The sequence below is a fragment of the Solanum tuberosum genome, unplaced genomic scaffold (assembly GCF_000226075.1).
Source record: "Solanum tuberosum cultivar DM 1-3 516 R44 unplaced genomic scaffold, SolTub_3.0 scf00549, whole genome shotgun sequence".
Taxonomy (NCBI): Eukaryota; Viridiplantae; Streptophyta; class Magnoliopsida; order Solanales; family Solanaceae; genus Solanum; species Solanum tuberosum.
The window spans coordinates 98,640-122,267 of record NW_006239490.1 but is presented as its reverse complement, the minus strand read 5'-3'; the positions used below and the strand labels follow the sequence as shown (position 1 = coordinate 122,267).

At 33.1% G+C, this 23,628-nt stretch overlaps 4 protein-coding genes and 1 long non-coding RNA gene across 8 annotated transcripts in view; all 5 read left to right on the top strand.

Annotated features, from left to right (window-relative positions):
• Positions 1-953: 953 nt before the first annotated feature.
• On the top strand, positions 954-10,157 carry LOC102579622 (uncharacterized). 4 transcript variants are annotated; one of them, XM_015304545.1, is made up of 7 exons: positions 6,641-6,753; positions 6,834-6,924; positions 7,162-7,245; positions 8,392-8,431; positions 8,842-8,910; positions 8,999-9,108; positions 9,854-10,157. In XM_015304545.1, the coding sequence occupies exons 1-7, from the start codon at positions 6,732-6,734 to the stop codon at positions 9,987-9,989; spliced, it is 552 nt and encodes a 183-aa protein (XP_015160031.1). In that variant the 5' UTR covers positions 6,641-6,731; the 3' UTR covers positions 9,990-10,157. The 4 variants fall into 4 exon arrangements, 2 of the variants coding, with proteins under 2 accessions (XP_015160031.1, XP_006365679.1); XM_006365617.2 differs by having other exon boundaries at positions 6,831-6,924; positions 9,854-10,156; XR_001472173.1 differs by lacking the exons at positions 6,641-6,753; positions 8,392-8,431; positions 8,842-8,910; positions 8,999-9,108; positions 9,854-10,157 and adding exons at positions 954-1,257; positions 1,348-3,845.
• On the top strand, positions 1,087-2,154 carry LOC107058621 (disease resistance protein RPP13-like). Its single transcript, XM_015304537.1, has 2 exons — positions 1,087-1,257; positions 1,348-2,154. The coding sequence occupies exons 1-2, from the start codon at positions 1,087-1,089 to the stop codon at positions 2,152-2,154; spliced, it is 978 nt and encodes a 325-aa protein (XP_015160023.1).
• A 4,992-nt stretch (positions 10,158-15,149) lies between the features above and the next one.
• LOC102584060 (putative late blight resistance protein homolog R1B-12) lies at positions 15,150-18,326 on the top strand. The gene is made up of 2 exons (XM_006365630.2): positions 15,150-17,894; positions 18,047-18,326. The coding sequence occupies exon 1, from the start codon at positions 15,353-15,355 to the stop codon at positions 17,129-17,131; it is 1,779 nt and encodes a 592-aa protein (XP_006365692.1). The 5' UTR covers positions 15,150-15,352; the 3' UTR covers positions 17,132-17,894; positions 18,047-18,326.
• Positions 18,327-20,582: 2,256 nt separating this feature from the next.
• Positions 20,583-23,628, top strand: part of LOC102579296 (putative late blight resistance protein homolog R1C-3) — a 21,016-nt gene continuing 17,970 nt past the window's right edge. The window contains exon 1 of the mRNA XM_006365616.2: positions 20,583-20,625. The gene's annotated coding sequence lies outside the window, so the exon portion shown is untranslated. The remainder of the gene's footprint in view (positions 20,626-23,628) is intronic.
• Positions 22,008-22,446, top strand: LOC107058626 (uncharacterized). Its single transcript, XR_001472174.1, has 2 exons — positions 22,008-22,135; positions 22,415-22,446. It is a non-coding gene; the product is annotated as an uncharacterized lncRNA (long non-coding RNA).

Sequence of the window (23,628 nt, the reverse complement as noted above, 5' to 3'; positions counted from 1 at the left end):
ATAGGTTAATTATTCGTATCTTTCTTCACCTATTTCTGAATTAGATATACACCTCTTTGTTTATTTGCACTACCATTTTCTTCCCCCTCTCCCTCTATTTATTTTTCTTTTATCTTTTATGGTTAAAATGTAAAAGTTACACCTAAATTATGCGAAATAGATTAATTTTGAACTATGATCAATTCTTTCATCGAGACTTAATTCAAATCACGGTGATATTTTCTTGTTCCTAAATGGGTATGATTCAAATTGTAAACTCACCATAGAAAAAGGTGTAGATGAGCAAAAGTCACTTGACTGTAACGAGAGGAGCTCTAGCTTACTCTACTTCCACTGCCGCCTTTACTGTTTTGGCATACATATTTTACTCGACTTTAATTCTGGGTGGTATAAGTAGACACTTTTAACTTGTATAAAATTGAACAAATAGATACATGTGTCCTATGTGGAGTCCTACATGAAGATTTATGTCCTACGTGGAGTTCTACATGTATTATGCCATGTAGAACACATGTGTCTTCTTCTTCAAATTTTTATACAAGTTTAAGTGTCTACTTGTGCACACCCAAAATTAAGGAACATAGATGTCAACTGAAGCCAAGTTAAAAGAGTATTATGAGGTTTGATTAACCATGAAGTAGTGTAAACTGGCTGCATTGTGCCATCATTAGTCAACAAACCCATTAGCAATCCATCAATTGCTTAATTAAAGATAATGATAGTAAAAGTTTAGTGCACTACACCTTATCTCACAATTATATAATACAAATAGTAAAAGTTAGTCCACTACCCCTTATCTCACAATTATATAATACAAAAAGAGATGCCCCATTGAGAATATAGTACTATTAATTAAGTGAAATAATTTGATTTACTTGTTGTATATGATTGTGTTCTCATTTGTCAATGGAAATCCATCATCTCTTGTAATTAAACAAATGATAAAAGTAAGTACACTAATCTTTGTCCCCCATTTAAAAAAAGTTGGAAATAAAAAAAAGTAAATCATTTGGACAAAACCTCTTAGCCTAATAATAACAAAGTAAATTATTCCAGCAAACTGCAATAATTTTTTTGTTAAGAGAAATGGCTTATGCTGCTCTTTCTTCACTTCTGTATACATTGGAACAACTATTCAAACCTAATCAATCTTTCGTTTGTCGAAGCTACACGCAACATGTTCAATCTCTCTATCAAAATCTTTCTGCTCTGCAAGATCTCCTTGACGATACTACAAAGGATACTGAAACTCTTAAGGTATGTAATTAACTAGTATAGTTATCTAAATCTTACTGATTTTTTATATTTTTTTCAATAATAATTAATTTACCGAGTTTCAATTTCAAGGTTATAGAAATGAGGATCAGAAATGTAGTATACAAAGCGGAATATAAAGTTGATTTATGTCTACGAAGGATCATTCTAGCAGATCGTGAGGACAAGCGGGAAAAGGCTTATACATCCTTTTATGAAGAATTGTTGAAAGTGAAAGGACAAGTTTATTTTCTCCACAAAGAGGTGATGCAGATTAATGTTAAAAAGCATGGAAGCAAATCTGCAGAATCAGCAACAACTACCTACTCACCAGAAAAAAGTACAATTGAGGGAAATACTATTTTTGGGATGGAGGATGACTTCAACATCATACTTGATCGCGTCACTGCCCAAACAGACGAGTTAACTGTCATACCAATTTTTGGTATGGGCGGTATCGGTAAGACAACTCTTGCCAGAAAAATTTATGATGATTCATCTATTTGTTCTCGATTTGATAAACATGCATGGGTCACTATCTCCGAAGAATACAATCAGAGACAAATGCTTCTTGAAGTAGCCTCTTCAATTACCGGAAGCAAACAAGAAATGAGTGATGATGAACTAATGGAGATTGTGTATAGAGGCCTGAAGGGTAGGAGATTCCTAATTGTCATAGATGATATTTGGAGTACCGAGGCATGGGACCAAATGCAAAGAATATTTCCAAATGATGACAATAAAAGCCGAATTCTATTAACCACACGGCTCAAGTATGTTGCTGATTATGTCAACTGCCCTGATTTTCCACCTCATAGTAAGTCTTTTCTAAGTCTAGAAGATAGTTGGAATCTATTTACCGAAAAATTATTCAAAAAGATCACTGTCCTCCTCTTCTAGAAGAAATAGGGAAGCATATTGTACAACAATGTCGAGGATTACCTCTCTCAGTGGTTGTCGTTGCTGGACTTCTTGGGAAAATGGACCCAACACAGGATAATTGGAAGAAGGTTGAGGAAAATCTGAACTCATTCTTTGGTACGGTGTCCGAACGGTGCCAATCAATTCTGTCTCTGAGCTACAATTACTTGCCCCAATATTTGAAGGCTTGTTTTCTCTATGTTGGAGGTTTTCCAGAAGACAGAGAGATTAATGTTTCCAAGTTGATTAGGCTATGGATTGCAGAGCAATTTGTAAAGGCAAGAAGCAATATAAGATTAGAAGTGGTGGCAGAGGAGTATCTACAAGAGTTAATTGATAGAAGTCTAATTTTGACTGGTAAACAAAGTTATAATGGAAGGATGAGAACTTGCAAAATTCATGATCTTCTTCGCCAAATGTGCCTAAGTGAAACTCATACTGAAAATGTTGTGCATGTCATGAATGGGAATGTCCTCGTGTCCTTATTAAAAGTAATAGATGATCAGCGGCGAGTGATAGGTCTGTGTAAACATAAAGAGAAGCAAGTTTATCCTACAATGCATAGCAATTGTATAACAAGTATAGCTCGTACCTTTATTTCAAAGCCATTTTTTTACCACACCGGTTTTCCAGAAAGGATTTGTTCCATTGTTTCAGAATTCAAGTTGCTTAAGGTGTTGGACGTATTATCACTCTGGTACGATTTCTCTAGTGTAATACCTGAGCTTGTACATTTGAGATATGTTGCTGCAAGAATTGAGAAAGCTGTTTCACTAGACAAATTGAGAAATCTACAGACCATAATTCTTCAAACAAATATCGTTATCAACAGACCAAGAGAGTTGGAGCAGCCAGTAGATATCTGGAGAATGTCAGAGCTAAGACATTTGGATATCAGATCGCCACTATATATATCTAATCCTCTTGAGGCAGAAAATGATAGTATTGGAGAGCAACCTTTGTTTCTCAATAACTTGCAAAATCTTTATCTATATAAGGCTCCTTTTATAGCGGAAATCATAAGAAGAACTCCGAATCTGAAAAAGCTGAAGCTTTTAGATGATTCTGAGCATTCTGAGTGGCCTGCAATTCTTGATTCTCTAATTCTTTTAGAGGAGCTGGAGACGCTACTCATAACGCTGGAGAGCATTGACCTGAACATTTTCTCTGGAGATATTTTGCCTTGTAAAATCAAGAAAATGACGTTAAGTTCTAATATCAAGAAATTGATATTAGCAGGTACTTATATACCATGGGAAGTTGTGAATTTGCTGGCTAATTTACCCAATCTTGAGGTGCTCAAAGGGTATCGTGCATTCGATGGAACAGATTGGAAACTCGATGAAGTTGTTGTGTTTCACAAATTAAAATATCTACAAATTGTTGGTAAAGGTCTGGAAAGGTGGGAAGCATGTAGAAATAAACAATTCGTAGGTCTGGAAAGGTGGGAATTAGCAGATGGTAGTGATAATTTTCCGATGCTTGAGCAACTATTACTGCGTGGGTTGGATGAATTGGAGGAGATTCCTGAGAGTATCGGAGATATAATGACACTAAAATTCATCCAAATAAAATATTGCAGCTCTGGTGTAGTAAATAGTGCAAAGAGAATTCAACAAGAGCAAGATAGCTTGGGAAATTATGAACTTCAACTTCAAATTACTCCAAAGGTATCTTCATTTCCAGTTATGTGACACTTTTCGAATTTTGAGATTTAAACAAATCTATTTTTTTACCGTAATTTTTTATATATTTTTAATTATTGTAACTTATAGTACTTTTTACGTACTTACAAATATATAAATTTCACTTAAAAAAATTAAAGATTTCACGTGCAAATTTCTGATCAAATTTAAACTGTTTGACTCTTGAAAACGAAAAGTACCTCATAAATTGGGATAGAGGGAGTATATTGCATATGGAGTATAATTCACTTTTCATATATATTGCAGATTTATCATAATATTGTTATATATTGCTATAAATGGTAATAAATAAAAGAAAAAAAAGATAAATATACCCCTGAACTATTATAAATGATATGTCAATACCCTCCATTATACTTTAAGGTCGTATGTACCCTTACCGTCATTTTTTTGGGTTGTGTATATCCTTGAAGTTAATGGATGGACACGTGGCTTCATCTAAATGATTTACCCGATTTATTTATTTTTTACCCAAAAATTAAAAAATCAGCCGGGTGGTATCAAAATCCACTCTTCATCTTCATCAAAAACCATTCATCTATTCTTCTCAACCCACCATGACCACGGAATCAAGAACTCATCTTTCAAGAAAGAAGATGACTTGTTCACTAAAAATGCTCTCTTCTTCACTTTCACTTCAAACTTTGTATCTTCCTCATTCCATCCAGCTTCAACATGTAACATTCCCTTCAAGTTCTGTCAATTTGGTGTCTTTCGAATTCTTTAAAACTGTAGACTTTATGCTTGCTAACAAATAAAAAAAGAAAAACTTCATCTTCATTTAGCTTAGTAGGAATTTAGGTTATTGGATCTTTTGTACATTATCTATTTCAAGAATATTTTCAATCTCTTTCAACAATAACAAATCGATTTGAGCTGGAAATTTTTTATTTGATTGTAGACTCACTTTAAAGCTTAAAACTTTGTCCATTAATGGTGATAGTATTTTCTCAACCCCTTTCAACAATAACAAATCGATTTGAGCTTGAAACTGCCGATTAGATTGTAGACCCACTTTAAAGCTTGAAGTTTTGTCCATCAATGATAGTAGTATTTTCTCAACTTAATAAATCAATTTGAGTTTGAAATTTTCGATTCGATTGTAGGCCCATTTTTAAGCTTGAAGCTTTGTCCATCAATGATGATATTGTTTCCAACTCCTTTCAACAATAATAAATTGATTTGATAAAAAAAAGATGAAATTGGATTTTTGATTTTGATTGGTATAATATGCTTATGTGTTTTTGTTTGTGAAATTTGGAGAAAGGTGCCAATGAAAGGGAATTGAAGAATATTTTTCCTTTTATTTGATATTTAGTGAAGATGAACAACTAAGTTTTTTATTTTTAATTTTAAATGTCATGGTATTTTAATTTTGGGCCATGGGTGGGTTTTCAAAGTTTAGGATAAATAAAAAAAATAAAATTAGGTAAATTATTTAGATGATGCCATGTGTCAATCTGTTGGTCTTAAGGGTATAGACGATCCAAAATATTGACGGTAAGGATATATACAATCTTAAAGTATAACAGAGGGTATTAACATACCATTTAGGGGTGTCAAAAATGAACTCAAACATAGATAACCTGCCCATAATTTTAAGGGTTGGGCTCAAGATAATTTGAATTGGGTTCAATATCAACTAATTCAAGCCTAACCCATTTTAAGAGAATCCTCAATTGAGCCCAATTCAATCTCTAATTTCAACCCGTTTTAAAACTCTTTACTAAAATATGTTCCTATATTAAAGGTATGAATTATTATTTATTTAACATTTTTTAGGATTTATCTATCCATTTGTTACTTTTTTTTAAAAAAAAAAATCTTGACCTGAAATTCAAATTGTGATTATAAAAGTTAAATATCACTATGTTAAAATTATTGAAATTAATCGGATCAAATTGGGCGGGTCAAGACCCAATCCATTTTTTAGCCCATTTGAACCCAACCCATTTGAGCCCAAAGTAAACTTGGGCGGGTCAAGACTCAACGTGATTTCTATTTCAACCCATTTTAATATCTTCAATTTCAATCCAACCCACCCATTTGACACCCCTAATACCATTTATGATAATTCGGGGGTATATTTATCATTTTTGCCTAAATAAAAAGTATCACTAAAATCAATAATTAAAAGGATACTTATTCTAAGTAATTTTTCCTATTTATGTATAATGCCTAGTAAAAATTTGAAATCATAACACGAGACAAACAAAAGTATTAAAACGAGTCAAAGGCAAAGAGAAGCAGCAAATTCATGGCCACAAATGGACAGAGTAGCTCCACGTTAAGCACCACAAAACCTCTCATTCTCATATCAACTTTCAAACAACCCTTAATTTCTCCTCCTAAACATAGTAATATATGCTCCCTCCATTTAAAAAAGAGTGGTCTAGTTTGATTTAACACAGAGTTTAAGAAAATAAAAAGACTTTTGAATCTTGTGTCCTAGATTAAAGTTATGTCAAATGTACAAAATTGTCCTTTAATCTTGTGGCTTTAAACATGACACGTGAAAATGTGAAATTAAAATGTTATCAAAAAAAGATAGAGATGTTCTTTTTGAAACAGACTAAAAAGGAAAGTATGTCATTTTTTTTAAACAGTGGAAGTATATAGACATTTAAAATAAAACTTGAACGATAAATAATTCAATTTTGAGATAATATATTTACATATTTTAATTTGACTCCAATTAAATATGACTTAAACTCATAATATTAATTTCAAAATTAGTTATCTTTATAGCTAGTATACCAAACGAGTCTGTTTATTTATTATCTCTTTTTTTTCTCCATTCTTCTGTAATACCCTTCCTACTTGTCGTATTTTTTTGTGATCCAACCCCCTATGGAAAATACACACTCCAAAGGTATTTCTTGTTAAAAAAAAAGTTTTAATTTTGTTAATTTCTGGTGTATTTCTCAATTATTTTTGGGAATTGTGCAGAAGGAAGGAAGGATGAAGAAAGAGAAGGGTACTTGAAGGAAGCTGGTGATGATTATACTGCTTCTCATTATATACTTCCACATCTTCTCAATTTGTGAGTTTTACTCCCAATTTTATGTTTTCTTTTTACTTTCTCCTATTACTAGGTTTTTGATTCATCATCATCATATATGTTGTAGCAATCATTGGAATTTTCTCACCCACAAACTTGTTTGGAACAGAGATGCAGTTGTTGTGTTAGTGATATCTGTTAATCAGTAGCTTATTAGTTAATGAGTCATTTTTTTACAGTAATTATGCCCATGACAAGCTTTCTGCAAATAAATTTCAGATATGCATCGCGAGCCAAGGCACAAGATTTTGAGATTTATGCTCCAAATGCAACGTTCGAAGATCCCCTTATGCGTGCAGAGGGGTATTATGCTTAACTTGTCTATCTTATAATACTAGCCTTGTTTAGTAGTAGTGAAATAATGTTGCACTTTAGACAAGTGCTTTCAATTGATCATGCTGAATAAGAGCAAGAATTAAACATATTTTACGTGCTTCGGCTGCAGAATTTCTCAGTGCAATCATTTTATATGATAAAGAAGATAACGGAAAACAATTTAGTCTCCACACCTAGTGATTGTGAAATTTGAAAACCAAGCACTTTTGTATTTCTGAATCAGAAGTAACTCGAGTCCGACCCTTTTATGCTTTACTGAAGTTTACAAAATAAATCATCATATCCTTTCAATAGGTGGGATTTAGTCCCTTAATAAGAGAAATGAGGCCTGAATTGGCTTTCTACAACATTCTTAATATATTAGAAATGAGGAGCAAAACAGAAACCAATTTCAGTTGTAAATGACTCTGTCATGCTTTTTTTAGTATTTTGTCTTGGTTTTTTCACTCCTATTGTTTTCTTTTTTCCAAACTATTTTATAATGCTTTACCTGAGTCGATCGTCCATCAGAAACAACCTCTTTACCTCCCAAGGTAGGGATAAGGTCTATGTACACACTACTCTCCCAAGACCCCAGACCCCAGTTGTGGGATTACACTGAGTATGTCAATGGCGGAGCTAGAATTTTTAATAAGGGGGTTCAAAATCTGAAGAAGTAAACCACAAACTAATAGAAGGGGGTTCGACATCTACTATATATACATAAAAAATAATGTTAACCATGTATAAATAGTAATATTTTCAGCCCCCAAGGCCTAGCTCAAGTGGCAAAAGGTGAAGGATTTGTGGCTTAGGCTACAGGTTCAAGCCTCACACCATGCAAAGCGAAGCCTGGTATTTAAGTGGAGAAGGGTAGAGGGGGGGCCCATTATCCACCGAGTTTAGAAGGCTGTGATTGGTCCAAAGGGCGGGCCATAGACGGATTTTTCGGTTATCAAAAAAAAAGTAATATTTTCCGCCGAACTCTATGTTAGCTCCACCCCTGGAGTATGTTGTTGGTTGATTGAATTGAGAGGTTCTAAGTAAAAATTCAGAGTAGTGCTTGCTTTCTGTTTTCTGCCTTTCACACGTCTATATTATAAGGCTGACTATGAATTTTACTGTTGATTGCAGGGTAAAGCAGATAAAATCGTCATTTTATTCGCTCGGGAAGGTCTAAATAATTTTCCTTCTTGCTAAGTGTCCTATTTCATACTAGTCTCCTACTATGCTTGATTGATACACTTTATTGTGGAAAGAAAAAGAATAAGAAATAGGCAAGAACTTTTTGGGAAATCGCATTGCACGATGCAGTTTTAAAATCAGTTTTTCTTCTAACATATGGATATCATAATTTTGTTCTTGAAACTCATTTCTCGAAATATACATCACAAAAATATCTAAGGTTCCCAGCATAATCTCCGTTGTATGTTGAGTGACTGTAACTACTATGGTTTACGTCAATAGTTCTTAGCCAATCCTTTCTTCTTAAAGTTAATTAATTTATTGCTATATTATGTCTTTCTTTAGGCTTGGGATTGTTGTGTATGAATAATTTCAAACTGTTCTTTTTGTACATTTCAGGTCTTCAGTGAGTCGAGAATAGTGGAGTACAACGTCACAGAGAAAGAAATTTCTCCTGGAAATAAAGAGGTTTAAGATACCTCCATCCTATTGCATCTTCTTTTCGCTTTGTTTATTCTCTGCTTTCGAACTCTGATATTAAGGTTGATGGCTTCAGATTTTAATTGACAACAAACAATATTACAAGTTCTTGGGGAAAGACATTCATATGATATCACTAATCAAGTTGTACACGGAAGGAGGAAAGGTTGTTCGTCATGAAGACTGGTACGTATATATTTCACATCAAGAATACTTGTTGAATTTGTAGTTCAACAAGGAAAATGTTAAGCATTTCTCTTGGTTTCTTGCCATAACATCCTAACATTATTTTTCAGTTTGTATAAATGTAAGAGGCAAGTAACACTTTGTTTCGCCATAGTGTACTTTTTTAAGTATGTTCAAAATCTGTGCAACTTCACATGTTCGATAAACTTAATCCTAAAGTCGCACAAATTTATTTTACTTGGTCTAGGGCTCTAGATAAACAGGGTTGGTTAATGCCACTTTGAGCTATATCAGTGTTCTTGTCAAATGACATAATTTTGCCAGAAGATGTTTCATTTTTCTTTGCAAAACAAGTTAGGCTTACTAAGTTGTGGCTCCCTCATTGCTATAATGAGACTTGAACCACCCCCCCTCAACCAACTAGTTAAAGGAAAAGGAGTCTCATGAATTGAGCAAGACTCACTCGTCTTGCCAAAATATACTCTCTTTTATAATGTTGTGTGTACTCGTCACATTTTGCAAAAGATGTTTCTTTTTGGCAAAACTAATGAGGCATGCTAAGCTGTCTCCCCCATTGCTGCAGCATGACTTGAACCTCAACCAATATAATTGGTTAGAGGTGGAGGTGTTTCACCAACTAAGCAAGCCTCACTCATCTTGCCAAATTTATTCTATATATTCTATTATAATGTTTGGTTGTATAGTTTATTCCTATTTTTGAATGGTTTTCGAACAATTTTTGTAGCTGGGATAAGAAACCTTTACGAAATAGGGAGACAGTGAAGGTACCACTTGTTGGACGTATGATTGAGGTATCTCGAAGAGCTTCGATGCTTTTAACACATGCTCTAATGGGGTTTGGAAAAGATCCCTCCATGTAAATTGCAGTGCACTGTTTTTAAGTGTTTCAATTAGATTTTACCATATTGTAAGAAATATATATATGTTTGCTTGAAAATATGTAAAGATAATTATTCAGTTGATCCATTTGGGCCTCCATAGACAATTTTCATCCTATTATTTAAGTTATATATAAATTTTAGCCAGTATTACTAAACTTGGGATATTACTTGTTGAAATTTTTTGTCGTTCGTCTTCGATCTATTATTCAAAGTTAAGGGGAGAGTTCGTTTTTTAAACGAAGTTCAGTATTTAAATGTTTTCACTCTTTTTAAATATGATAAATAGTTATACATACTAATACTTGATTTTTTTAATTTTAATTTGATGAAGTAAAGTCACTTATCGATCCTCCATTTATAGAGTGATTGAGTAATCTCGTCAAATGTCAAGAATTGGATGGCAGCCACAGTTCTTACTAGTTCTTCTCACAATTTTGTACAGTTGAAGATTATCATACATGTCTAATAAAAACTGACGGACTCTGACCACCTTTAGGCTTCATGCAGAGCAAATAAAAGATCCCAAACTCATACTGCAGATCAACTTACGTAGGAAAAAAATATATTATGTGCCAATTAATTTGTGACATTCATGTATTGAGTCGTTAAATGGACCACATTATTATTCACTATAAATTATTCAATTTTAATTCAATCTCTCTTAACAACTTGAAATACAATGTATATGAATCAGAAATCAGACACATTTGGGACCCATTGAATGATCAGTGTTTGAAAAGTCTTCAAGAAAACTACAGTGTCTTTGTCCATGGACCACTAGTAGTAATTGTTACATGGACCTTGGGCTTAGCCTAAAGTGAGAATTGCCCAAATTCATCTAAGGAAGTCCATGATCGATGTGAGATTCATTCCATTCATCACTCCTGGCACGCCCGATTCTGTCACACTCACTAGAGCGTGCATGCCCGACTCAGTCTGGTCCCTTCAGAAGAAATAATTTATTTGATCGGTTCCCTCCTCACCAGAAAAAAAGTACAATTGAGGAAAATATTATTGTTGGGATGGAGGATGACTTTCACACCATATTTGATCGCCTCACTTCCTAAATAGACGAGTTAACTGTTATACCAATTTTTGGTATGGGCGGTATAGGTAAGACATCTCTTGTCAAAAAAGTTTATGATGATTCATCTATTTGTTCTCGATTTGATAAACATGCATGGGTAGGGTAAATATTTTCTTAATATAGCGTATTTATGTGATTTACCATTGTTATTATTGATACAAATTGAAAAAAGTTAAAGGTAAGTACACTAGTCTTTGGTCCCCATTTAGAAAAAGGTATGGACATAAAAAAAGTAAACCTTTTGGACAAAACCTCTTAGCCTAATAATAACAAAAAGCAGAGAGATTAAATAACTCCATAATTGCACATCTTCATTTTCACAACTTATATTCTAATAATATTCATTAATCTTGTGTCTTTAACCCATACACTGTCCCCTCTTGGTTTCTTTTATCTCTCCTGTGAGCTTTCATCTTTTTTATTCACTTGTTGACTCGAACTCATAACTTAATCTTAGAGTTAGAGTGGAGAGTATTTACCATCCAAACCACTCTCGCTTGTCCTTTATCCTTTTTTTTCGATCATCTATTTATGCTTTTATTTAGCTTTAGTTTGGTTGGGAAAAAATGTGTTTCTAATGGAATTTAGGCCTATCTCTACCCTTTGGATAAGAGTTGGTTTCTCGTTTTAAGTAAAGGCTGTGGGGCAGGTTGATCTTCAATTTGTGTGTTTTTTATTGTACAAAATTCCAGACAGTGATATTAACTCAAGTAACTCAAACATCTTGACCTTTTATGATTATATAAATTTCAAATAAAATTATGCTTGTATTTATTCATGTATGATCGGAGACACTTTACCAAAGCTGTCAAGTGTGCTAGAAGATCTACAGTGTTATTAGTTTTCCTGAAGCAGTGAGCAAAACGGAAAATTCCTTCCTGTTTCAGTTTATAGATTTGAACTAGTATGAATACGAACAAAAAAATGTAGATCTATATTTGTGAATCAGATTTCAAATAAGTGTCTGCATACACGTCATGAACTTAGACTCATTGAGAACAAAACAATGTGTCTTCTTAAGAGTGTGTTTGGTATGGATGTTTGTACTATCGCTCGCTAATTGCTTGACCTGTTTCTTGGATAGCTTCTTTATGGCAAGCGCTACCCTAACCTAGCTGGTGCTACACTCAGATGTTTGATGAACTCATTCGTAAATATCATTAGCTTGTCGGGAGCATTACAATTTGTTCTACCACTATATGGTGAAGTTCCATTTCTTGCTTATTACATACTAGTCTCTGGGAATGTGCGTTGCACGTGAATCACATGCTAATTAGTCCAATATCTTTAAATTATATAACTGATGTGGTAATATGTTTGTGATGACCAGAACTAAAATTGAAATGATGGAATATACACAACAATACAATGGATTGTTTGAACATCTAAATTTAGTTATGTAAATCAATTAGCATACCAAACATTTAACTTCATTTTCTTGTTTCTTTTACATTTTAACAACATTGTCTACATGTGAATATGAGCAATGTCGGATCAAAGTGCAAATCATTCATGTGTAGAAAATCTTGCATTGTTATTTGATTCCTTCTATAGCCGCATAGATATTAAGAAGATTTATCAAATGAAAGTAATATTATCGAACTAATATAGATATTTGATCAGTATGTGTTTTTCTTTGAATGATCATTATCATTTTTCATGATGTAAAGCTACAAAAGTAAATTTATTTGTAATAGAGATATTTAAAATATATAGGCACATCAAAAAGTTGCAGTGATATCACTGTTGCACCTACATGCACCCTTTGTCTTGATTCAAAATTACAACCTCTTTCATTTGTAAATGTAAGAAAAACAATATTGACATTGTTCAAAATTTAATTATATATTAACAAAATATAACACTATAATCATATCTCAATAGATATAATAATAGGCACTCAAACAATCTTTATAAATAGGAATGCCCAAAGTAAAGTATTCAAGCAATTTCTATGATTATATGTTATATCATAAGATTTTTTTTCATCTACCAGACTAATTACAAGCATCTCATAAATATTTTCTTACGGATAGTTTAATATAGGTTATAGACTACTGGCAGTGAATGAAATCAAAGACATCTATAAAGGTATTCTAAAAATTGAAATGTTCTTGTACTTATAATATGTGGATTAAAAATATAAGAATAAATTATGATCAATAAACCTCAAATGAAAGTGTAAATAACCAAACAATTTATCTTTTTCAACACGTTGAATTAGTACCAATTTATACTCTTTCGGAAGCTATTTCTCCAAACTCAAAAAGAGAATTTAAGAAAATTATAAAAGTGTTGAACCAAACGAAATAAGTATTAAGAGCATGATTTTTACAATCTGACCACGTACAAAATTACACTAATAACTTATCTTTTATAATCAAAGGTTCTGATGTCATCATCCCGCTACTGAAAAGAAAAGCATATTAAAGAAATTATAAGAGTTTTCAAAATGTTCATCTATGTAAATTCACTTGATAAGATATGACATATAACATAATTAACCATTGTATGTACCGAACTAAATAGTTTGATAATGTCATTTTTCTTTGTACCTACAAAATTATAATATTGCAAAGATGAAACAAAAAAACAAGAACGAATACAAACTTACTCGAGATGTGAAATCAGAAAGATGATGGGCCAGATTCTAGAATGATTAACATCTGATGATAAAGAGAATAGACACAATATATTAAAGTAAATGAGACTCTTTGTTTCCCTCATCTGTTATGCCTCTTCATTTCCATCATTTAAATACGTATTTATTATTATAGGGTAGGACTAACTGAAGGCTAGAAAATTAAATAATTGTACATTGTAATTAAGATACTATAAATTAAAAGATTTATGTATAATATCAAGAAATTGAACAGATTACAATAAATCCAATTTCTCATTAAAATAATTTACTCACCTATTAGAGCATTAAAATAAGAATTAAGGAGACATTAATCAACGCAGGGAAATAATTAACAATTAATTAATTTATAAATCGGGCTAGGAGATAAACTTCAAAATTTAAAAGAAGGAGAACCTGCCTTAAGATAATTAAACTTAATTATTTACTAATAACCAATTAGATGATTCTTAGAATTTTAATTTAGGATAGGAATAAAATAGTAATCCAACTTTTCCCTTTTAACTTTAGACTATGTTGTTAAATTATTAAATGTAATTAACTTTTCAACTTTTAAATTAAGAGTAATTAAGACTGTAAAATTATTAGCAATTTATTTACTAATATTTAATTACTTTGATTATGATTTAGTATAAGGGCAAAATGGTAATCTAACTTTTGCCTAACATTCTTCCCACTTTTAGGATAATATGATATGATGATTGTTAGATTTGCTTCACGAAAGGTTCTGTATTGATAACATTTATCAAAAGTAGTCATTCTCCTGGATGGAATGGAACTTAAATATCAAAATATACTTGTTTGATATAGAAAGTTGTGTCATTGGAGAATGAAGCACTAACAAAATTTCTAGTACCACATATGCAATAGACTAAAATAAAATGAGTGCACTCACTTTTAATTATAAAATAGAAAAAGAAATACCCTCATGTGCATTGTAGAACTTCATCACAATAACATTGAACCTGATTCATGAGTTGTGTACGTCTGTACTATTGAATATTAAAGTTTGATTGAGTTGTTCTAGGGTTATTATTGAGTTGTAATAATTCCTAGATTGAAGAGAGTAGTTGTAGGGGTGACGTTTGTAATAAGAAATGAGTTTGACTTATTGGTGAGTAGTTAGAACAGTATGAGTGAACTGTAGAGTTGAGGTACTAGAGTTAGTTCCTTTTATAATCTAAAGCGTTGGCTCTTGAGAAGTTAATGGAGATTGGCGGTTTCCATCCTAGACAGTGTAGGTCGTGCTTTTTTACTTTCTTGAACAAGAAGTTTTCCACGATAAATTTGTGTATTGTTACTTCTACTAATTACTGCTTACTACGTTTTTAGATACCAGATTTCGAATACATGTATCAGGGGTGAAGTAGTTCTTTCACACTCACTTTTAATCAATTTGATTGTGTTGGCATACCAGTTGGAAATCCATCATCTCTTTTAATTATAAACAAATGATAAAGGGTGAGTATCCTATGTGTTTGTCCCCCATTTAGAAAAAGGTGGAGATAAGAAAAGTAAATCATGTGGACAAAATCTCTTAGCATAAGAAAAACATAGCAGGGAGATTAAATCTGCAAGACTCTATCGTTTAGTTATTCCAGCAAACAAAGAGAAATGGCTTATGCTGCTCTTTCTTCACTTATCTATACATTGGAACAACTCATGAAACCTAATCAATCTTTGGTTTGTCGAAGCTGCACACAACATATGGAATCTATCTATCAAAATCTTTCTGCTATGCAAGTTTTCCTTGAAGATACGACGAAGGAAACCAAAGATGTTGAAACTCTTAAGGTTATAGAAAAGAGGATCAGAGATGTAATATACAAAGCAGAAGATAGAATCGATTCAAGTCTAAGAAGCATCATTCTAGCAGATCGCGAGGACAAGCGGCAAAAGGCTTGTATATCCTTTTATGAAGAATTGTTGAAAGTGGAACAACAAGTTTATTTTCTCAACAAGGAGCTGATGTTGATCGAGTTTAACAACCATGGAAGCAAATCTGCAGAATTAGCAACAATGTCCTCTTCACTAGAAAAAAGTACAATTGAGGAAAATACTATTGTTGGGATGGAGGATGACTTCAACACCATACTTGATCGCCTCACTGCCCAAACGAAGAAGTTAACTGTCATACCAATTTTTGGTATGGGCGGTATAGGTAAGACAACTCTTGCTAGAAAAGTTTATGATAATTCATATATTCGTTCTCGATTTGATAAACATGCATGGGTCACTGTCTCCGAAAAATACAATGAAAGACAAATGTTGCTTGAAGTCGTCTCTTCAATTACTGGAAGCAATCAAGAAATGAGCAATGATCGACTAATGGAGATTGTGTATAGAGGTCTCAAGGGTCGGAGATTTTTAATTGTCATAGATGATATTTGGAGTACTAAGGCTTGGGACCAAATGCAAAGAATATTTCCAAATGATGACAACAATAAAAGCCGAATTCTATTAACCACTAGACTCAAGTATGTTGCTGATTATGTCAGTTGTCCTGATTTTCCGCCTCATTGTAAGTCTTTCTTAAATCTTGATGATAGTTGGAATCTGTTCACTGAAAAATTATTCAAAAGAGATCCTTGTCCTCTTCTACTAGAAGAAACTGGAAAACATATTGTACAACAATGTCGAGGATTGCCTCTTTCAGTTGTTGTGGTTGCTGGACTTCTTGGAAAAATGGATCCAACGTATGATAATTGGAAGAAAGTTGAGGAAAATCTGAACTCATTCTTTGGTACGGTATCTGAACAGTGCCAATCAATTCTTTCCTTGAGCTACAATTACTTGCCCCAATATTTAAAGGCTTGTTTTCTCTATGTTGGTGGTTTTCCAGAAGACAGAAAGATTGATGTTTCCAATTTGATTAGGCTATGGATTGCTGAGCAATTCATAAGGGAAAGAAGCAATAAAAGGTTAGAAATGGTGGCAAAGGAGTATCTGGAAGAGTTAATTGATAGAAGTCTAATTTTGGTTGGTATACGAAAGGCTAATGGAAGGATGAGAACTTGCAAAATTCATGGTCTTCTTCGCCAACTATGCCTAAGAGAAGCTCATACTGAAAATGTTTTGCATGTCACGAATAGGAATGTCCCCGTGTCCTCAAAAGACGATCCTACAAGTGTAACCCGCACCTTTATTTCAAAGCAATCTATTAGTTCAGATTTTCCAAAACGGATTGGCTCCATTGTTTCACAGTTCAAATTGCTTAAGGTGTTGGAAGTATTATCAATTGATTACGATTTCTCTTTTGTTATACCTCAGCTTGTACATTTGAGATATGTTGCTGCAAGAATTATGATGGCTCTTTCACTAGCTAAATTGAGAAATCTACAGACCATAATTCTTCAAAGAATTTTCAAATTAAGGAAAAATCGCCAGAGTTGATTCTCCCACTAGATATTTGGACAATGTCAGAGATAAGACATGTGGATATTGGATTGCCACTATATATATCTAATCCTCTTGATGCCGAAAATCATAGTATTGGTGAACAACCTCTGTTTCTGAACAACTTGCAAATGCTTTATCTCCGTCACACTCCTTTTGTTGCGGAAATCATAAGAAGAACTCCCAATCTAAAAAAGCTAAAGATTTTAGATGATTCTGAGCATCCTGATTGGCCTGCTATTCTTGATTCTCTCAGTCTTCTAGAAGATCTCGAGACACTATACATAGAAACAGAAGAAAACATTTTCTCTGGAGTTATTTTGCCTTCTAATATCAAAAAACTGATATTAAGTCCTAATATCAAGAAATTGATATTAACAGGTACTCGTATACCATGGGAAATTGTGAATTTGCTGGCTAATTTACCCAATCTTGAGGTGCTCAAAGGGTATCGTGCATTCGATGGAACAGATTGGAAACTAGATGAAGATGTTGTGTTTCACAAATTAAAGTATCTACTAATTGTTGAGGTAGGTCTGGAAAGGTGGGAAGCATGTAGTGATAATTTTCCGATGCTTGAGCAACTATTACTAGATTGGTTGTATGAACTGGAGGAGATTCCGGAGAGTATTGGAGATATAATGACACTAAAATTGATCCAAATAGATGATTGCAGCTCTGGTGTAGAGAATAGTGCAAAGAGAATTCAAGAAGAGCAAGAGAGCTTGGGAAATTATGAGCTTCAAGTTCGTATTATTAGGTATATTCAAGTACCATCTTAAGAAATCCATTTAATATGTACAAATTGTTCGGAACACATAAATTTCATGTCTTAATTCCACAGCTGTAGAAAGTTGAGTCATTGTGGAATGCAGAGCTAATACAGAATTCTTTTATATGGTTTTAATGCAGTTACAGGAGTGTGTAGAAGGCTTTCCCATCTAGTTGGGAACTCTGCTGGTGTTAACACTGAGTAAATGAGATAGCATTTTGTATTTTTTATCCTGACACCTATATTCTGGAGCTTGTATATTTTTTCATAATCAGATTTCTATTTCCGAAAACAGTCTCCATGGTAAGGTTTGCGTACATTCTAGAGTTTCATCAGGTATATTGTTGTTGTATAATCAGATGTGTAGTGGAGCTTATAATAGTTAGATTTCCGGAATGTTCGAACATTTTGAATACTTGATTTGCTTGAGTTTATTACCTTTAGGGAGGTTGAACAAAGCTTCAATTGTATGTATATGTAAAATACAAGATTTTCAATTCCTACCAGAAAAGGGAGGGAAACAGATAATCAATTTAAAGTAAGTAAACAAAATTTCATATACTCGATATCCACACTCTATTAAGGCTCATGTCCTTAGAAAGGTAAAGGTTTGTCATGTGTTGTCTGATCTTCTCTCCTTAATACTTATTTGGTCTACCCCTACCTCTTCTCAAATCCTCCAGCATCAACCTCACACACATTTTCACTAAAGCGTCTATGCATCTCCTCGGTAAGGTGAACATTTGTCATGTTCTTCCCTACACTTATTTGGGCTACCACCACCTCTCCTTAGATCCTCCAGCATTAACCTCTCACATATCCTCACTAGAGCATCTATGAATCTCCTCTTAATATGTCCGAACTATCTCACCTTAGCCTCCCGCATCTTGTCCGTGAAAAAGGCCATCTCCACATTGGCCTAAATATCTTCATTTTTTTTACCATATCTCTCCTAGTGAACCGTTTAAAAAAGAATGATTCTTTCCTTTTTAACAACTCTTTTAATTCTTACTTTCTACTAACATGTTTAAAATAACAAGATTAAAAGATATTTTGATCCATTCTACGTATATTTAGTCTTGGACCATAAGATTCAAAACCCTTGTTTATTTTTAGGGATATGGTTGATATACACCTTAACTTTGTCATTTAGAGTCGATATACCTCACTATCAAAGTGGCTCATATATAGCGACGATAACAGGGCGGGGCGGGTTGAAACAAATTTTAAATTTATTTTTTATACTATTTTCCTCTACTATTACACAAATGGCTCACATATACAATTTTTCTCTAACGGAAATGAAAAAAATCAATTTTAAATTCATTTTTTAAAATTTTTTATTAAAAAGGATATTCATATAGGGGTATATTTGACTCTTCACACATATTCTTTTTGACTTTTTTGATTCAATTGTTAATTTGAATTTATTATTTTGATGGTAAAATTTAGGGATAATGCATAAGTACCCCGTAGACTATGATCGAAATTTCAGAGACACACCTAAACTTAACTAGAGTCCTATTACCCCTAAACTAATTTAAAATGGATAAATACACCACAAACACTGACATGTCATAGAGAGTGTGCACTAGTCTTTAGTCCCCATTTACAAAAAGGTATGGACATAAAAAAAAGTAAACCTTTTGGACAAAACCTCTTAGCCTAATAATAACAACGCAGAGAGATTAAATCAACTCCATAATTGCACATCTTCATTTTCGTAACTTGTATTCTAATAATATTCATTAATCTTGTGTCTTTAACCCACACATTGTCCTCTCTTGGTTTCTTTTATTTTTCGTGTGAGCTTTCATCTTTTTTTTTACTCACTTATTGACTTGAACCCATAACCTAATCTTAGAATTAGAGTGGAGAGTATTTACCATCCAAACCACCCTCGCTTGTCCTTTATCCTTTTTTTCGATCATCTATTTATGCTTTTATTTAGCTTTGGTTTGGTTGGGAAAAAATGTGTTTCAGATGGAATTTAGGCCCATCTCTATCTACCCTTTGGATAAGAGCTGGTTTCTCATTTTGAGCAAGACTATGGGGTAGGTTAATCTTCAACCTGTCTGTTTTTTATTATACAAAATTTCAGACGGTGATATTAACTTAAGTAACTCAAAAGTCTTGATCTTTTATGATTATATAAATTTCAAAGAAAATTTGTACCAAAAGTTTATTATATTCGTCCAACTTGACACGTGATGTCTTCATTATTCAACGTTAATTATTCTATTTTACAACAGGGTTCAATGTCTCTGACAAGTTGGAATACAATGTATATGAATCAGAAATCTGAACGACTAATGTTTGAAAATTCTTTAGGAAAACTACAAGAGTTTCTTTATTTTTCATTAGAAGTTTATTATATTATTAAAATACAACTTGACATATTATTATGTCTTTATTTTTCATTTCTTTTTTCTCACTTTGACTTAGTCAATCCACAGTTTTGCATCCATGAACTACAAGTTGTGTGGTTGTGATGTAGATGTTAAATAGAAAATTGTCCAAATTCAGGTAAATTATATTGCCTAATAATAACAAAGCAGAGACATTAAATCTGCAAGGCTCTTATCTTTTAGTAATACCAGCAAATTGCAATAATTGTTAAGAGAAATGGCATATGCTGCTCTTTCTTCACTAATGTACACATTGGAGCAACTCTAAAAACCTAATGAATATTTGGTTTGTCGATGTTGTACACAACAACATGTTCAATCTCTCTATCGAAATCTTTCTGTTCTGCAAGTTTTCCTTGACGATACGACAAAAGAAGCCAAAGATATTGAAACTCTTAAGTTTATAGAAAAGAGGATCAGAGATGTAATATATAAAGCAGAAGATAAAGTTGATTCAAGTCTAAGAAGCATCATTCTAGCTGATTGTACAGAGAGTAGAGAAGGGGCTTGTAAATTCTTCGAGGAAGAATTGGTAAAAGTGGAAAAAGATGTTCATTCTCTCAGGCAAGAGTTGATGCAGATTGAGTTTAACAAGCATGGAAGCAGATCCGCAGAACTAGCAGCAGCAACTCCCTCCTCGCCAGAAAAAAGTAAAATTGAGGAAAATAGTATTGTTGGGATGGAGGCTGACTTCAACACCATACTTGATCGCCTCACTGCCCAAACACACGAGTTAACTGTCATACCAATTTTGGTATGGGAGGTATAGGTAAGACAACTCTTGCCAGAAAAGTTTATGATGATTCTTCTATATGTTCTCGATTTGATAAACATGCATGGGCCACTATCTCCGAAGAATACAATGAGAGACAAATGCTTCTTGAAGTTGTTTCTTCAATTACTGGAAGCAATCAAGAAATGAGCGATGATCAACTAATGGAGATTGTGCACAGAGGTCTGAAGGGTTGGAGATTTCTAATTGTCGCAGATGATATTTGGAGTACTGAGGCATGGGACCAAATTCAAAGAATATTTCCTAATGATGACAATAAAAGCCGAATTCTATTAACCACTCGGCTCAAGTATGTTGCTGATTATGTCAGTTGTCCTGATTTCCCCCCTCATAGGAAATCTTTTCTAAGTCTTCGTGATAGTTGGAATCTTTTCACCAAAATATTATTCAAAAAAGATCCTTGTCCTCCTCTACTAGAAGAACCCGGGAAGCATATTGTACAACAATGTCAAGGATTACCTCTCTCAATTGTTGTCGTTGCTGGACTTCCTGGAAAAATGGACCCAACGCATGATAATTGGAAGAAAGTTGAGCAAAATCTGAACTCTTTCTTTGGTGTGGTATCCAAACGGTGCCAATCAATTCTTACTTTGAGCTACTATTACTTGCCCCAATATTTGAGGGCTTGTTTTCTCTACGTTGGAGGTTTTCCTGAAGATACGGAGATTGATGTTTCCAAATTGATTAGGCTTTGGATTGCTGAGCAATTTGTAAAGTCAACAAGCAATAAAAGGTTAGAAGTGGTGGCAGAGGAGTATCTAGAAGAGTTAATTGATAGAAGTATAATTTTGACTTGTAAACAAAGGGCTAACGGAAGGATGAGAAGTTGCAAAATTCACGATCTTCTTCGGCAACTATGCCTAAGTGAAGCTCATACAGAAAATGTTGTGGATGAGGCTAATGGAAGGATGGAAACTTGCAAAATTCACGATCTTCTTCGCCAATTATGCCTAAGAGAAGCTCATACTGAAAATGTTGTGCATATCACAGTTGAAGTTGCTTAAGGTGTTGGACGTGTTATCAGTCCGGTTAGATTTCACTTGTGTAATACCTCAACTTGTTCATTTGAGATATGTTGCTGCAAGAATTATGGAAGCTCTTTCACTAGACAAATTGAGAAATCTACTTGACCATAATTTCATACATGTTAAATGAATAAACTGTTAATTTAAAAATTAGTAACTTATAACTGGTAGAATCCAAAACACATAAACTTCATGTCCTGATTCCATTTCTGTTGAAATTAAAGTTGAGTCATTGTGGAATGAAGTGCTAATGTAGAATTCTTTCATATGATTTTAATGCAGAAACAGATTATGCTTCCAGATAGCATTTTGAATCTTCGAGCCTAAAAGGTGTTCTTGAGAGTTTATGCTTGTAATTTTTCTTCCTCTTCGTAATAAGATTTGTATTGGAACTTAGATTCACAGAATGTTTGAACATTTTGGATACTTGATTTGCACCATTGTGGTGAGAGGTTATGGCTGACTCAAACTGTCATTTACTTTAGTCATGAATGAATCCATGACTATCAATTTTTTTTTGAAATAGTTTCTTCCTAGTCGTGCTATGTTACACGACTTTTAATTATTATTTTCACCATTCATAGCACAATTTGGGTGAACACCCTCGCCTCCTTCTAGATCCACCTGTGAATGGTTGGTCCCCATACTTTATAATCGACGACTCTAACTTCAAGCTTTAACTAGAGAGAATTTTTCAATAGAAAACGTTTAATTTCTTTTAGTATATCTAATCGCATATTTGATACGTATCGAAATTAATTAAACAAGGAAATTTTGAATTTCAAATGATTAAAAAAGGACAAATGCAGTAGGAAATACCAGAAGAGAAAGGATTAGATCTTAAGAAAGGATTATTAAAACAAGTTTCAAACTTTAAAAAGGCATTAAAGCTTAGTTGCTAAGTGTATCAACTTCACCTTGTGACCCATTTTTCATGGATCCAGCCTTGCTTATATTATTTAGAATTAGTAATCTCTAAATAATAATTAAACAAAGATGCCCTACTGCAAATATCTTCTCCTATTTTACTTTTGTGGTAACCAATCATGTATATTAACCACCAAAAGAGTAACTTACAAAATCATAGCTAAACACACATTGTTGGCTATCTTAAAGACTTGGACTCAAGATTAGCCTAAAGCTACTTCTCAGGTATATATAGTAGATGTTGAGCACTTTTAATTTCTCTGTGTATTTAATCCTTCATATTTTGAATCCCTTAAAAAAAATCATGGCTCCGCCAATATAATTATTGATACCAATTGGAAAAAGATAAAGGTAAGTACACTATGTGTGCTTGGTATGAAGGAAAACATTTTGTGTTAAATGTTTTGGAAAATGTTTTCCAAATGAACTCATTTTCCTCAAATTTAGGGAAAATGACTTCCATTCAAAACTTAAGAAAAACATTTTTCAAAACTCTCTTCCAACTTCAAATTACAAATTTTTTTGGTTGAAAAAATCAATTTATTTTATCCCTACTCTCAATCCAGCCC

Bases quoted from the DNA above. Each gene is read 5' to 3' on its own strand.
- LOC107058621 (XM_015304537.1), top strand. From the start codon at position 1,087: ATGGCTTATGCTGCTCTTTCTTCACTTCTGTATACATTGGAACAACTA. The intron at 1,258-1,347 runs GTATGTAATTAA...TTCAATTTCAAG, and splicing joins AGGATACTGAAACTCTTAAG to GTTATAGAAATGAGGATCAG.
- LOC102579622 (XM_006365617.2), top strand. From the start codon at position 6,732: ATGGAAAATACACACTCCAAAG. The intron at 6,754-6,830 runs GTATTTCTTGTT...GGAATTGTGCAG, and splicing joins GGAAAATACACACTCCAAAG to AAGGAAGGAAGGATGAAGAA. The intron at 8,911-8,998 runs GTTTAAGATACC...TGATGGCTTCAG, and splicing joins TTTCTCCTGGAAATAAAGAG to ATTTTAATTGACAACAAACA.
- LOC102584060 (XM_006365630.2), top strand. From the start codon at position 15,353: ATGGCTTATGCTGCTCTTTCTTCACTTATCTATACATTGGAACAACTC.